The 16212-nt window shown below is 43.9% G+C and overlaps 1 protein-coding gene across 1 annotated transcript in view; it reads left to right on the forward strand.

Moving 5' to 3' along the window:
• Positions 1–16212, forward strand: part of LMBRD1 (LMBR1 domain containing 1) — a 360506-nt gene that overhangs the window by 168221 nt on the left and 176073 nt on the right. The window contains exon 11 of the mRNA XM_069235723.1: positions 12422–12524. Within this exon, the coding sequence (XP_069091824.1) occupies positions 12422–12524 (103 nt within the window). The remainder of the gene's footprint in view (positions 1–12421; positions 12525–16212) is intronic.

The raw sequence follows: 16212 nt of genomic DNA on the forward strand, positions 1-16212 counted from the left end.
TTCAAATGTTTGCAAAGAATCTTGCACAGTACAACTTGAAAACATATCGTGAAGAATGTTAATAAGTAAAAATTTATTAAACAAAGTGAACTGAGACGAATCAAGGATAATAAAGAGATTCTATGAAAAAAGTTTATTAGTGGAAACATTTTATAATAAGTTTATTAAGTAATAAGTACATTGCCCAAATATACAAGATTATCACCTATTTGCAAATTTTGGGTAGGTACACTCAACATTTAGTAATTACCAGATACATAAATTTCCTGAAGGTAACAATGTGTATACAGGCAGCAATCAATCAGTTCAAGCCTTATCTCTGGTACATAAAGCTATTGCAGCTGGGGAAACACAAAGGCAGGCACAGTCTATGATCAGTTCCCTGGTAAAGTTCCATCTTACTTTCTGCAGGCAAGTGGAGATAGGGGAGAGGTTAAAGCAGCTATGTAGGCAAAAGGAGGTTGATGGGGGCAGGCACAATCCGATGACAGTTCTCTCACACGGATCCCTTCTTCAGGGTCGAATAGGCGCTAATTGTTACTACAAAATATATCCTGCAGTGATTTCTGCCACTCTAGAATTGACCCACTTCTGTGTATAGACATGGAATTTGATAAATATCTACTTTAATATACTATACTACAGATTTGGGTCTAATAAACAATGACTTTCTCTGGAATGCTAAAATAAGAGGGAGGAAACTTTGTTAATGAAACTGAAAAAAACTGAAGTAATGTGTTGTGCCGTTTGGTTGTGTGAATTCCTGCAGTTAATTTAGTCTAAATAAGATATATTCTGACAAAATTCCCTTGTGCAAACCTTCCTCTGCATTCACCTTTTGTATTAAAATATGCTACACCTTTGCCAAGAAGGACCTTTCATTTGCCAGGAGGTGTCATCATTAAAGGAGCTTAAAGGGGTATGAGGAAAGGGTCCTATACATTGCACAACAGAGTCAGCCCCAATCCAAGTCTGGAATACAACCAGACGGGCTGCCAACAAAGGGCAAGTCCTCCTATGTTGCAAACTTGCACAATTAACATGTGTCAATCCGTAACCTTGTCTACCAACAACAGTGTGTATATCAAAAACAATTGATTGAACCCAATCATGTAGAGAGAGATATCTCCAGATATTGAAAGTTACTATGTCCTGGGCTTTTTATCATTGTGTTCACTCACAAGACAGTACCAGAAGTACTGCTCGAGTCAAGCAACCTTTTACGGAAAGACAAAACTTTGAGAAATGCCTATCTGTAGACTATGTCCATGCTCAAAGTGTGTTGAAAAATTGTGAAGTGTTGGAGAAAAAGTAATACCTGGAGGAAGTGTGTCCATGTGAAGAAAATGAATGGAATACATAAAACATGCATCAAGGGATCCGTACAAAAGGTTATATTTTTCCGTTATCCTCTACACATGTTTTAAATCAGTGGACATTTAGAAACCAGTGTTGCGAAAACGTTTGACATGTTTAATTGCCAGTTGCTTTTTATGGCATATTTATCAAGACTAGTTAACCAATCCTAAAGATTGTTTCTCAGTTATACACCATAGCCTGTTTGAGTGTTTACATACATGGTGAATTAGAACCAGGAGCATGAAAAAAATGCACTTACCTTATATCCTGGTGTCAGCATTCGTCAGGGGACATTAGTGGTCCCTGTGGGCTGCAACAGTTAATTATGCCGCAGGCTGGTTTGTCCGAGCAAGTTGGCAACTAGGATCAGTTCAGCATATGGGGGGCATATCTGGACATACCCAGGAACAAGGTTCTCACTCAGGAGAGCCGTGGCAGTGTCTACATCTCCCAGTTGGTTCTTCCCATTGACTTACAGATGCTGGGCAGCCATGTGATCACCATTATATCATATTGCTAAGCATTATTTCCCCAAGACTCAGGCTTGCAGTGACAGATCCTTTGCTAGAGCTGTGTTGCATAACTTATTTGCTTAATTTAGTACTCAGTGTCGCCTTCTATAGGGTATTGCCTTGGGACCCATTCATAATGTGAGGAATGTACAGGAAGGAGTATCCATCAGAAATAAGTTATTTCTCATAACAATATGTTCAATGGCATGTGTAGCTGGCATGTGTAGCTGTAGACATGCTGTTCATAAGCTCGCCATCTAGTGACAAAGTGGTAAGGCAAGTGTCTTATCCCACCACTGCACCACCAATGTGGGAAGCTGGCCTAGTGTGTGGAGAACACCTATTGTGTTATCACCAGGTTCAGGTATCCCCTATTAGTGAAGTGTATGCAGTGTCTAGGAAGCCAGGGCTCTCTAAAGGTAGCTGTGGATGAGCAGCCAAGGATTATCCAAAAGACACACAAAGCTTATGTAATACCACTATAGCCACACAGCACTATCTCACATGAAAGAACCACACCGTGTTACAAAAATAAAGGTACTTTATTAGAGTGGAACATCACAAAATAAAATTAAATGATGGACGGAGTGTTGAAACTTTTCAAACACTCACCCCCAGTCACAAATCTTGGTTTAATCCATCATTATTTTCCTTGCCATGTCACCCCAGTTCGGACCCAGCGATATGCAAATCAGTCTTGACCCTCAGCCCAAACTGCCACGCCAGGCCCTCCCTGGACAGGATTCAAGCGTCCTAGGACCGGTTTCAGGTTATCACCCTTCATCAACAAGGCTAGTCTGAATCCAGTGGCGCAGCAAGCAAAGGACCCAAGTCTGGCCATACCCTAGCCACTTAAGGTGCACAACGCAATATTGCAAAATAAAATGAAGGACTGAGTGTTGAAACTTTTCAAACACTCACCCCCAGTCACAGATCTGGGTTAAAGTCCATCGTTATTTTGCTTACCACGTTACCCCAGTTCAAACCCAGCCATATGCAACACCATATAACACACCACTAAAATACTTGTAGGCAGTTCCCCCCCCCCCAACTCAACTGGAGGTAAGTACACACTAATTGTATACATATTAGCAATTGGAAAATAGCATAGAAATAACAAGCATTGGCAAAAGTATTAGAAAATAGTGAGGGCCCTAGGGGAGGGCCAAACCATACACAAAGAAATTGGAATGCAAGATTTAGTTCCCAAGGATGTAGAGTCGTTAGAGGGGAGCTGGAGGAACTAGGAACCCCAAGAGTTGAGTACCAGAGTGACCCCCTGTGACCAGGAGAACAGGGGTAAGTACCTGGTTTTCGCCAAAACTAACAGGAGGACTTACCAAAAGGATTGTGCAAGACCCGGACCAGACTGGAAGAACCCAAAGGTGGACTATGGCAGAAGAGAACCTGTAAAGGAAGGGGACCAAGTCCAGTTCATGATGGAGTGTCCGGTTGTGGACACTCCATCATCCACGGTTGACCTGCAGGACCAGGTCAACGGGAAAGAAGACGACAAACTGTGCAGTCCGAATCGATGCAGATGGTCTCATGTTAGCTGTCGGGTTGCAGTGGCTCAGTGGTGCCAGAGGACCACCGACAGGCCTTGTCAAATGCAAAAGAAGATGAACAAGAGTTGCAAGGCCAAAAAGGACCAGCAAGGTCTGTGAGACTCGACCCTAGGGGAGTCCAGAGTGACCCTCTGCAGTCGGCAGAGCCAGCAGCAGCAGTCCCCACAGGCATCCCAGTAGCAGCAGGCAGTAAGTTGCAGTGACGCCCAGTCAGCACACCTGAAGAGGACTCCCACATCGCTGGAGCAGCAGAGAGGAGACTGTGCTTGGCAGGATGCAGTGCTTGGGGTTGGGGCTACAAGGAGCCTTGAGATCCCTTGGAGCAGGAGCAAACAAGCCTTGGTAGCTGCAAGAGTCGCATTGCACAGGAGTACTGTTCTTTAAGGAGAGGCAAGGGCTGACCGTCTCCCAAGTTGAACAGCTGGCAGAGAGGACCAATGGGACCACTTCAGACCACCACCTGTGATGCAGGATACACACAGTTCCAGAGGAGAGCAGATCCACCCAACCAGCTGTCGATGCAGTTGGAGCCTGAAGATGCAAGGGAGTGACTCCCTCACTCCATGGGAAATTCCTTCTTACTTCTTGGTGCAGGCTGAAGTATGGTTGACCTCAGAGGATGCACAGTCGAGGAACTGTTGCAGTTGCTGGAAGGAGCCGGAGAAACAATGTTGCAGAGCGGAGCCGTCGTTGGAGTTGCAGATTGTTGGTTCCTGAAGAGTCCAGTTTCAGTTCCAATGGGCAGAAGTTGATGTAAACAATGCACAGGTGGAGTCTTGCACATCGAATCTGAGGACCCACCCAAGAGAGAGTCCCTAAATAGCCCTAAAAGGGGGATTGGTCACCTAGTAAGGTGACCTCTTATCAGGACGGGCCGTGACATCACCTGCCAGACCTGGCCACTCTGATGCTCCCAGGGGCCTCTGCACATCTTGGATTCAAGATGGCAGAATCAAGTGACCACCTGGAGAAGCCCTGGCCACCACCTTTGGGGTAGTGATTGACAGGAGAGAAGTCACTCCCCTTTCCTTTGTCCAGTTCTGCGATAGAGCAGGGACCGGGGGTCCCTGGACTGGTGATAACCAGTTTATGCAAGGAGGGTACCAAATGTGCCCTTCAAAGCACGCCTGTGGCTTGGGGAGGCTACCCTCCCAAACCTTGTAACACTTATTTCCAAGAAAGAGGGTGTTACCTCTCTATCTGAAGGAAATCCTTTGTTCTGCCTTCCCCTGCCTGAGCTGGTCAAGCAACATGAGGGCAGAAACCTGTCTGAGGGGTGGCAGGAGCGCGGGCTGCCTGGAACCCCAGAAGACTGGTAGGAGCAATCCTGGGGGTCCTCTAAGGAGCCCTCAAAGTGCATGGAATTATACAACCAATACTGGCAACAGTATTGGGGTATGATTCCGACATGTTGGATACCAAACATGCCCATGTTTGGAGTTACCAATGTGTAGCAGTACACAGGTAAAATGGCTTCCCCACACTTACAAAGACCATTACAATGGAACTGGAGTTCATAGGGGCATCTCTGCTCATGCAGGGGTGCCATCATACACAGGGACTCCCCTGCCCTCTGGGTTAGGAGGGCCTACCATAGGGTGACTTACAGTGACCTGGCCCAGTGACCTGTGGTGAAAGACTTTAATGGCAGGCCTGCAGACACATTTTGCATGTGCTCCCATGGGTGGCACCATACATGCTGCAGCCCATGGGAAACCCCTGGTGCCCCAATGCCCTGGGTACCCAAGTACCATATACTAGAGATTTATAAAGGGTCACCAGTATGCCAATTGTGGGGTGTGCAAAGTCCTAGGCAGCCGAATTTAGATGGAGAGAGCACAGTCTAAGCATACTGATAGCAGGCAACAAGTGGGGGTAATCATGCCAAAAAAGAGGGTACTTTCCCTACAGTCTGACCATATCTCGAATAAGCAAGCAAAAGCTCATGTCATTGCACATTGTCGATACAGAGATTTCCTGACATCTGTCAAGTTTGGGCCATTAGTCAAGCTGTCATGGCAATAGATTCCAAACTTATTATTCTCCCTCTGTTTTATGCTTTCATTCCTTTCCACACCAAGATAATTATTGACTTGAAAAGAATTTACATGAAAGAATATGTTTTCTATTGAATCTTCATCCATCTAGTCATAGAAAATTGTCTCTTGAGCTATCTCTAACATCATTAACTGCAAGACATACTGGGTCACTGTTAAATTACTTGTGCAAATAGAGCTTTGATAAGAAGGACACTTTAAACCACTTTAAAGAATTAGTGAGCATTAAAGTATGTACTATAGAATAGAGCCTTGTAGCCATAGAGAAAGCCATTATAGAGAACCATCTGCCGTGGTTCATCCTGAGAACGCTGCTTCACTCAAAGCACAATGCGCCAATAAGGCAGAATGTAAGAAAGAACATTAGCTAGACACACCTGATACCTTGACAGACATAAACATGTAAACTATACAATAGTCTCGATCATCAGCATAAACAAGAATATTTATCACATACCCAATAACCTACTTGTAAAAAAAAAAATTAAGATTCTGCCTCATGTACATTCCAATATTCCAATTTAAAGACTCCTGGAACACACCGTGCCTTCTCTCTACAACATGCCAGCTCTAAAATTATAATGATGAGCCCATAGAGTATAATATTTACCTTTTGCCATCATTATTGAACTTGAAGAAGGTTATCTGAAAACAGGATTCATCATAGCGAACTACAGAACCATTTGTGAAACAATGATGTACTGTCTTTACTCAAATTATAGCCTATTCTATTCTGTTGAAATACTGACAACATTCTATATCTTACGTAGCCTCACCTCTGAAACAAGGAAACAGAAACATTTCATGGTGTTTATAATATACGTATCCAGTTGTTCTGTAAACTCTTTTCTGCTGTTTTAATTATTTATACAACTTATTATTGTTTTATAGTATTGCAATTATTATTTTATTATTTCTACACAATAAATTGCACTTACTTAGGCCTTTTATTTGCTAATTGATGGACTTAGCCCTATCTAAAGGGTCATTCTCAAACTTTTTGCCTTCACTCTCGTTTTCTGAACTCACTTTTGTTGTCCTTTTGAGGATTCTGTGTATTTTACCACTGCTAGCCAATACAAAAGTGTTTGCGCTCTCTTTTTTAAACATGGTGAAATCGACTTGTACCTAATTGACACATTTAATTTACTTGTAAATCCCTAGTAAAGTGGTACTATATGTACCCAGGGCCTGTAAATTAAATGCTACTAGTGGCCTGCAACACTGATTGTGCAGTCCACATAAGTAAAGTTGGATTTTTAAGTTACAGTTCTGAAAATGCCACTTTTAGGAAGCTGTAATTTTGTTGTCCTAACCATTTGTTACCTGCAGCCTGTATCTGAAGTCACATGACTAGTTGTAGCTCCTATTTCGTCTTTTGTGTATTGCTCCCAAACAGTGAGACAAAGGGGGATTATGGTCTGGCAGAATGGTCCATCTCGGACTTGATAGGGGATGAGCTAGTCACCTAACACACTTGTTCATCACAACAGGGGTCATTACGAGTTTTGCGGTCAGAAACATCCGACCTTTAAACTCCTGACAAGGAGACCGCCACGGTGCTGGCGGTCACCCTACCGGCCCTATTACAAATTTCCCACTGGGCTGACGGGTGGTAACCAAAGTTCCCACTCGTCAGCCGAGTAGGAAAGGGGCGGCAGCATGCTGCAGACGCAGGTATCGGCACCCGACCCTTGCATTGTCCATGCCATGGACAAAGCAGGGGCCCCACTGTGCCCCCTCCACTTGTTTTCCGCCAGCCTTTCATACCGGTCAGACCACCAGGAAAAGGCTGGCGGACAACAAGGTTGTAATCACCAGGGCGATGCTGACTTCAGCGCTGTCCTGACTGATCACACCCAGGACCGTCGTCGTTCTCTCTGGATCAGAGATCCTGGCGGAGGTGGCGGTTGGACAGCGAGGGTGGTAATGTGGTGGTCGGTCCGCCGCAGCAGTCCGACGGCCACCGCAAGTCTGCTGGTCTTGAGACCGCCAGACTTGTAACCAGGCCGAAATTCTCTGACTCAGTGCACTCACAAAGGGTCTTTTGTCTCCCCAGTCAAGCTGGGGCCAGGGAGGCAGGAACTTTGGGTGGAAAGATCCAGCATGTTCGCCTACTTCAGAAGTGGCCCCAAGTTTTGAATTTTGGCTATGTAGGCACATTTAGCACCACCAAGGGTCAGGACTGGAGGGGTACTACGTGAGTGCTTAGGACTCCCTCAGACTTGGTTCATGTGCGGGTTCAAGATGGTGGGGGCCTTTTATGTCCCTGAGACTTAATCAGGAGGCCAGCAAACTAGCCCTTGGAGTTACTCTGGTAGTACTGGGTTCAGGTGAAGAAGGTGAGCTGAGGCAGCAGGGTAGGGTGGTTCAACGTAGTCTTGATGCAGCAAAGCAGTACTTCTAGGTGCAGCAAAGTAGCTCTGTGTAGTTCACAGAAGGTCACAGCGCAGGATGCCCTCTGGGGGGCCTTCTGCAGGTTCATAAACTGAAATAGAGTCACTTTTAAATTTCTTATTTCATAACTGGTGCCTTCTTTGAAGTAGGAGACGTTTCTAGAGGGTTCTCTTTTAAGTGTTTAGAACTTACTGACTCTCCTACCCTGGCTTCAGACTGGCTGCAGGGACAATGCAGTGGTGGCAAGCCCTTTTTGTGAAGTCAGAGGGCAGCCTATTCAGTTGTCAATGGGGCTGTGCCCAGCTCCGCCCTCCCTCAGGCAGCCAGCAGATGGTCCATTCAGGCCCACCTAATCCCTATTTTGTATGATTGTCTGGGACGAATTCACAAAGCCATCTACACCCTGACATGAGACCTAGGACAGCCTGCAGACACCAAATAGCAAAGGGCAGGAAAAAGGCAAATTTCTAAAAGGGGCATTTTGAAAATTGAAATTTAAAATCCAACTTTACAATTAAAGAGGATTTTTACTTAGTTTCATAAATACTAAACAAGAAATGCCGATCTGTCCCGTATTAAAAGTTAACACTTACTAAATGTAATACGGCAATCCAGTGTTATCCGGTGGGACAGATAGGCCTCCATGAGGTGAAAAACGAAGTTAGGAGCTTTTCCACTACCAGGACATTTAAAACTTAACAGTATATGTTCAGCCTTCTAATTACATTGCACCCTGCCCAATGAACTGCTTAGGACATTCCTTAGTGGTGACCTATGTAATAAAAGGGAAGTTTCAGGCTTAGCAAGAGAGTTAAATACTGCATTCAGGCTGCAGTGGCAGGCCTGGGACATGTTTTAAGGGGCTACTTAAGTGGCTGCCACAATTCGTACTGCAGGCCCACTAGTAGCAATTATTTTACAGGCCCTTGGTCTTGGTATACCACTGTTAATCTTATCATGTTTAGGGTAGTGAGTTCAAATTTCTTTATCACGGCGTAGCAGTGGCAAAGTGCTCAGAGTTCTAAGGGCATCAAAAACGAATTACAGCAAAAAAAGAGGGAAAAGGGCAAAAAGGTTTTGAGGAAGACCACCCTAAGGCTGACAAGGCTAGGACATGTCCCTCTCCCCTCCCCAACTGAAAGTGGAGAGTACTACTTAATTTCTTGGGAGTTCTCATCACTATGGTGGAAGTACCTGGACACATCATTAGCACTGGAATGGTGTTTTACTGTGAAGTCCATTTCCTGTAGACAAAAGGACCAGCTCAATAGTTCTGGATTCTCACCCATCATCTGCATGAACTACTGAAGGTGTCTGTGGTCTGTCTGAATCAAACAGTTATGACCCCAGCTTCTTCAGTGCCCAACCCACAATAGTACTCCAACTCTGTTCCTTAGGGAGTAGCCTCCTACAGATGAAAGCTGCAGGCTGATCTTGGCTCTCATCTTTGAGCTGGAAATACTTCCTATATGCCATTCCCTGATGAATCTGTACAATTAATTATTTGGAAAAGTCGGGGGCCTTGAGCACAGGGGCTATACACATGGCCTGTTTGAGGGACTTCTGACAGGCCTTTTTCCAGATCAACTTCTAGGGTTACTTCTTGGAAGTCAGCTCAGTCAAAGCGGCAACAATGCCATATCCCTTGACAAACCTCCTGTAGAAACCAGTGAGGCCTAGGATGGCCCTCACATTTGTCTGAGGTTTAGGGGTCTTCCAGGTCAGGATAGTCTCTGTTTTGGCTTGGAGGGGCTGCACCTTACCCCCATCCATAAGGTGTCCCACGTACACCACAGAATGCTGCTCTGTCTGGCACTTACAGGCTTTGATAGTCATACATGCCTGTTGGAGAGCCTGAAGCACTTCATGCATGTTAAAGAGATGGTCCTCCCAACTTCCACTGAAGACAACTACATCATCTGTGTAAGCAGCACTGAAGGCCACCACCCCAACCAGGACCTGTTTTACCAGCCTGAAAGGTGGCAAGGGCATTCTTCAGACCATAGGGCATTAACCTAAATTGGAAGTGGCCTTCTGGTGTGGAAAAGACTGACCTCACAAAAATTTAATGTCTCGTGTGCAGCACATAGTCACCCTGATGGGGGTAGGATCGGCATTTCCTCCACAGTTGGCAAAGCAATTATTTCAGACAAATGGATCCTCTAAATTGTCAATTGGGGCTATGCCCTTTCTACTCCACCATACCTTTCACCACCTTCAGGATGGTTGACGGGGGGCCACGTGACCACTTGCAGCAGGGTGTGCTGGCCCTTCTGACAAAAGTGGCCATTGAAAGATTTCCTGCCTTGGAAGTAGGAACTTGGTATTACTCCAACGACTTACATTTACTAAAAAAGGATGGGGCCCTTTGTCCTGTATTAGATCTTGCCCTTTAAACGCCTTCCTGCAGAAGGACATATTCAAGATGTTCTTGCTGACCCAGGTTCTGTCTGCCCCAGACACTAGGAACTTGATGGTGGCATTGGACGTGCCGGACTCTTATATCCATACTACTGTTGTTCAGGCGTGCTGGTGTTATCAGCAGTTCGCAATGGGCCAGGAGTATTTTTAGTTTGCAGAGTTCCCTGTTGGCCTCAAAAGTGTCCCTCATGTGTTGACAAAATTGATGGTCATGGAAGCAGCATAGCTTCTGGTGTCAGGGGTCTTCCCCCAAACTTGATGACTGGCTGTTAAAGGCAGTTGTTAACAACCTCCAGGTGGCAGGGAACATCCTTACATCTTTGGAGTTCACTATTAACTTGTGAAAGTCACACCTGACCCGTTAGCAGATGCCCCCTTTCATCTGCGCCATTTTGGATCTTGTACAGTTTTGCGCTTTTCTCCCAGGAGGCAGAGAGTCTCAAACATTTGAGCTGTGATCTTGATTCTCAATGTTTCAGCTTCTGTCATGGATCTCAGTGCAGATGACCGTGAGGCTGCTGAGATTCTTAGATCCTGCATCCCGCTGTTGCAATATGCCAGTTGTCATATGCAGACTCTGCAGTGAAACCCGAAGTCCCTATGGACGGAAGACAAGAGGAATCTGTCAAATTGTATCCAGATTTCATATCCAGATTTCAAATGTATCCCTGGCCCAACAAGCACTTGCTTTGGGCATGGTTAAAAGCTACTTGTCCTCTTTAATTTTTTGTATGGTTTCTAGATCATCCTTCGTTGTTTAAATCACCTGTTGGGATGATATTTTTGATTGGATTGGAGCATTTATTCCCACCAAAGCTCTTTGGGATTTACAGTTGTCCGTCTTGTCTTGTGACCCTCAATATGGTCTTCGTCATTGACGTGTGAGGGAGTGTCAATGTTTTTCTGTCTACCCACCTTATAACATGTTATTTCCCAATAAGTTGGAGTTAAGGACCCAAGCTTCTCTTCTACAAAAAGTTATCACCATTGTTTTACATCAGCCTGGCAATCACCCTTCTGGCTTTCTTTGCTCTCCTTCATCCCTCAAAAGAAGAAGAGAGGCTCCATTGTTTGGTCTGTAAGAGAGCACTTCGTTTTTATATTGATTGCACCAAAGAACATTGATGGGGGGCTCATCTCTTTGTGGAGTTTGCTGGTGCAAAGAAGGACAGGCAATGTAGAAGTGGACAATAGTCCAATGGAATGTGCTCTGCATCAAGACCTGCCATGCAGTGGCCCAGAAGCAGCCTTCGGAAGACATAATGGTTAATTCCTCTAGAGTCAAAGCTGCTACCACTGTGTGGGCAAACTGAGTACCTGTTCTGAAGGATTGTCAGGCCGGTACATGGGCTTCTGTACACAGGTTCACAAAGCTGTACTGTCTTGATAGTCATGTCTGTCGAGATTGGGCTTTTGCTAGCTTGGTCTTGCAGGGCTTTTTGATATGAGTCAGTTTCCAGAGCCACGTCTTGGGAAGGTATTGCCATGGTATCTGCTCACAGGGTGAGGAATCTGCTGTTAGAAATATCCATCAGAAGAACAACTACTTATGTTCAGTAACACTCTTTCTGACTGATACTCTGTCTAACTGCAGATTCCTCACCGATCCTTCAACCTCCTCATTCTGTGTATTGGACTCTTTTTCCTACATAAAAAGTCCCAATCTAGAGATCTTTACACTAGTTGTGCCAATCAGCAGATGGACTCTACATCAGAGAGTGTGGACAGCAACTGATGTCAATTCCCATGGGTGGTGCTTATCTGCGTCTTCTCTTGTCTTCTCTTGTCACTTCCATAGTGAGACAACATTGGTACGGAGCCACACACCACCTACCAGTACACATGAATAGTGCTCTCAAAGAGTCAGTTCCATTCTGACACCTAGGGAATATTCCAAAGGTGAGTAAATATGCAGAGTATAGAGTATCCACCCTACATAGCATCATCAAAGGTAAGTAACTTGTTAATCTCTACTTTTAGTCATTACAGAAAAAGTGTTCGAAGTTCTAGTATCCATTGGCATATCTTGTGTGGTGTATGATAATGAAGAGTACTCATGGTAGGAATTAATTATTTCATTAAAGAAGCATTCTTTTTTTTGGAACAGCCTTGATAAAGCCCTTCATTCATCTGGCATAAATTCTGGCTTTCTGATTCTTGGAACCAATCTGACGAACCCATTGAATATGCTTCTACCAGTTCTTCAGACGGTTAGTAGAAGCACTGTTGTTTGTGGTTGTTTGCCTACTTCTTGGGTAAATAGGTTCATTAATAGAGATCCAATAGAGATCCAAAACTGAGATTTGAGAAGCTATAATTATGTTTTGCCTTATTGCTAATTATAGAAAATCTAAATGCACATTCCATACTGAGAATTATATTTTTATTTTACCTATCTTGTTCTATGCACGTGACTGTTTTTTTTAGTATGGTGTAGCACGTGAGTTAAGAAATTTTTTATGACAATTTAGTATTGGTTGACGTAATTATAAACTTGACTGTTATCACTTGCTTTCTCTTGACATTTGGGAAAGTGCTTAACTGCTGCTTACTTTATTCTTCTGTTTCCCTAATTTGGTATTCTCTTTATCTTGCTGTCTCTCAATTCTGTCTTTTTCCTCTTACCTGTTCCCCAATGCTTGCTTTGTCCATTCTTTTTTCTTTACTGTTGGCCCTCTCCTCTTTTACTCATTTCCTATTTTCTTTTCCCTTTGTCTTTCACCCTTGTTTTCTCTTTCTCTATTTAAGCCCCAACCTTTACCACATTTCCCCCGTATAAGCCTTCCCTCCTGCTCTTCTTCTCTTACCCTTCAGTTCCCCTTCAATCTCTCGACTCCCATTTTTCCATCATATGTGGCCGTCTCCCTTCACTCTCCTATCTTTACCTTTTCCACCTCTCTGTGGCCAACACCGCGCCACGCACTGCCGAATGCGGTGCGCGGCTGGGGGTTGACTGCCTGCAGAGGTTGGGCTCACAGCCTGGTTGCAGGCCAGGCCCTGCAGACAGCCCCACATTGTGCACAGCCGGAGGCTGTGCACCACAGGGGTTAGTTGCCTTCTGTGGGGCTGGATGCAGCCAACACCATGCTGCTCAGGGCCAAAGTCAGTGTGATGTGGGAGTTGGCCGCCAGCGGGTATGGTATGGTATTACCATTTTGCTTTATATTAACAACCTCTCCCCCCAGAAATTCACTGAAAAAACCTCAAAGTTAAAGTGATGTTTTTGTAAGGTGAAAATGTCAGTTTAAACTAAACTTACTTAATAAAAAAAAAAAACAGCTGAAATTCACCACTTGTAACTGTATCTCACCCCCACGCATGGCTTATGACTTGACATATTACACCTTATTATATCATTCATGGCATGTTCTATGACAATATTGATAAGATCAATGATGACATCACTGATGTCAACACTGCCTGTCGAGTTATAGTTACTTGAAAAAACTATAACTGGTGATATATATATATATTATTTGTGTGTGTATATACATATTTATAGTTCCTTCATCGTGTCGTAGAACTAATTATTGAGTTGGGCTCAACCTCTCTTGACTCCTCACTTCTTCCTTTAGTCTCTCTGGTGAGGGGAACATCTCATATTATCCACAAGAGTGGCGCAAAACAACAGGACACTGATAGGTGATAAATATTGTGCAAAATGAATTCTTTCTGAGCTTCAAGTCGCCTGCGAACATTTTACCAAGAAAAACCTCCCAGTAGCATCAGCAGCATTTCAGCAGGAAGTGTTACACCTTGTTAGTGTGAAAAGCAGTGGAAGAAGCTACTCGCCACCAAACACGAAAGGGTTTTATTACATTAGTTTCTGGTTTGGAAAAAAGAAACCAGGAGGATATCCAGACTCATTCATGATCTAAAGATTGCCAGTATTGGATTAAAAAAGAAATATAGAAGTCTAAGCTTGCATCACATTTTCCTCTGTTTCATTGGGGCAGTTGGATGTATGCAATATTGCTTCTGGGTGCTTATTTTAACATCCTGATTATAGAAAAAGCGTTGGAAATTCTGAGGTTTGTTGTAGGCAACGTCTGGTTCTAATACAAAGTCCTACCATTTGAACTAAAGCTTCTTGTATTTCCCCGATATCTCATGTTGGCCTACATACAAGGTCCTTTCAGCAATGCCTAGAGGACCAATGTTACCACTACACAGGCACCTAGGAAGACAGATTGATCCTCAGAAAGTTTGGGATTCAGTCATTCCTTTGTGGTACTGCTCATGGAATCTTCTGAGGGGTTGAATTTTCATTAATTTATTCCAACCAAACAATTGATATAGATACCTCCTTAATGGAGTGGGTTTCTCACATGCATCACCGTCAAGTTCAGTTTACTGGGTCAAAGACAGAGAAATCTAATGTCAATTTTCTGAAGCTGAGTAAAGTCCATCTACCATAAAATCTTTTCTTCCGGTTTTCATGGCAAACACCCTACCTATAAAAACAGACAACACAGTGGCAACATAGTATTTAAACAAACAGGTGGAGCTTCTTTTTCTGGAAGCCTGATCAATCTAGAAATGGTTTATGGCAAGACATGTACAGATTACAGCCATAGAAGGTGTTCAAAATGAAGATTCAGACTTTCTCAGCAGATCCTTCCAAGAAAACCATGAGTGGGTATTAGAAGGTGAAGTGCTGCAAGACATTTTCCTCAGTTGGGCTTATCCTCAGGTAAGCCTCTTTATGTACCTACAGAAAGCACAAAAAAATCCCAGACTTAACCTGCAGAGAGCAGCCATGGACAAAGGAGAAAGAGCTTTTGAAAAACTGATCAGAGATGCTCCTGTGCAGGTTTCCACGTATTCCCTGAGTCCAACAGTTCTAGTCAAGCTCTCCTACTGCAGTGCCAAGATGATCCTCATAGCCACAGAGTGGCCATACCAGGGGTGGTTCACCAACCTCTTACATGCCTCCCAACATCCACATAGCAGACTGGATCTCTTTTTCAAATTCAGGGACCAGATTCTGAATCACAACCTTCCATTGGTCAGCTTATCCACCTGGCTTCTAAATTTCTACAGTCTCAACATATTAATCCTGCCACAACAGATTTTAAGAGTGTCTAATCGCCCTCCAATTATAACATTGCATTTTTTAAAAATTATTTCTGAACATTGAGGGAAAAATAAAAAAACATCAGGATGAAGCAACTTTTGCAAATAAACGTGGTCTCTCTTCCCGTTAAAGTCCAAAACGGGTCTGGCTCCAAGAGGACTTTATTGTGTTCCTGCTAAACGTCTTCTGGAGGCTGGACCACTCAGTTATTGCCTGACTTTGTTCCAGCCATTTCCAAGCTGGCTTCTATTCATGGTCATCAAATGTACTGCTTTGTCCAACTAATCTAAAGACAGCATTTTATATTCTTCTAAAGTTGGCACTATGCCAATAAGTCAACATTTATATCCATTAACTTATCCCATTAGTCTGTCCTGTTCAAGTTATGTTCTTTGTTCAAGTTATATTCTTCCAGTACTGAAATTGTATGTCAGTGTTAAGGAGCAAGTAATGAAAAAGTGTGGGTGCAGGGATGATGAGGAGATGCAAAACAAGATTCGATGGCAGAACAAAGAGGGACATTGGTACTAATGGTAGGAGAGAGGAACAAGGCCATGAATTCATCTGATAGTGATAGAAGGCAAAGAAAAGAAGCAAGTGAAATGAAAGCTAATGCATAGAAACAAGGGGGGAAGATATGGAGGCAGAGAGGGGCAGAAAATGAGTAGGACTGCAGAAAGTCAAGCACACAATTTGGCAGAGAAACTCCTATATAGGAAGGAGTCATTCATTAAGAATGAGTGGAAATAAGGTGTTTTTATCAGCACATTGGGAGGATTCTGGCATGCTGCAGTATTGCTAGACAGGCCTTGTGCTGCCTG

Source organism: Pleurodeles waltl, chromosome 5 (genome assembly GCF_031143425.1).
Source record: "Pleurodeles waltl isolate 20211129_DDA chromosome 5, aPleWal1.hap1.20221129, whole genome shotgun sequence".
Classification (NCBI taxonomy): Eukaryota; Metazoa; Chordata; class Amphibia; order Caudata; family Salamandridae; genus Pleurodeles; species Pleurodeles waltl.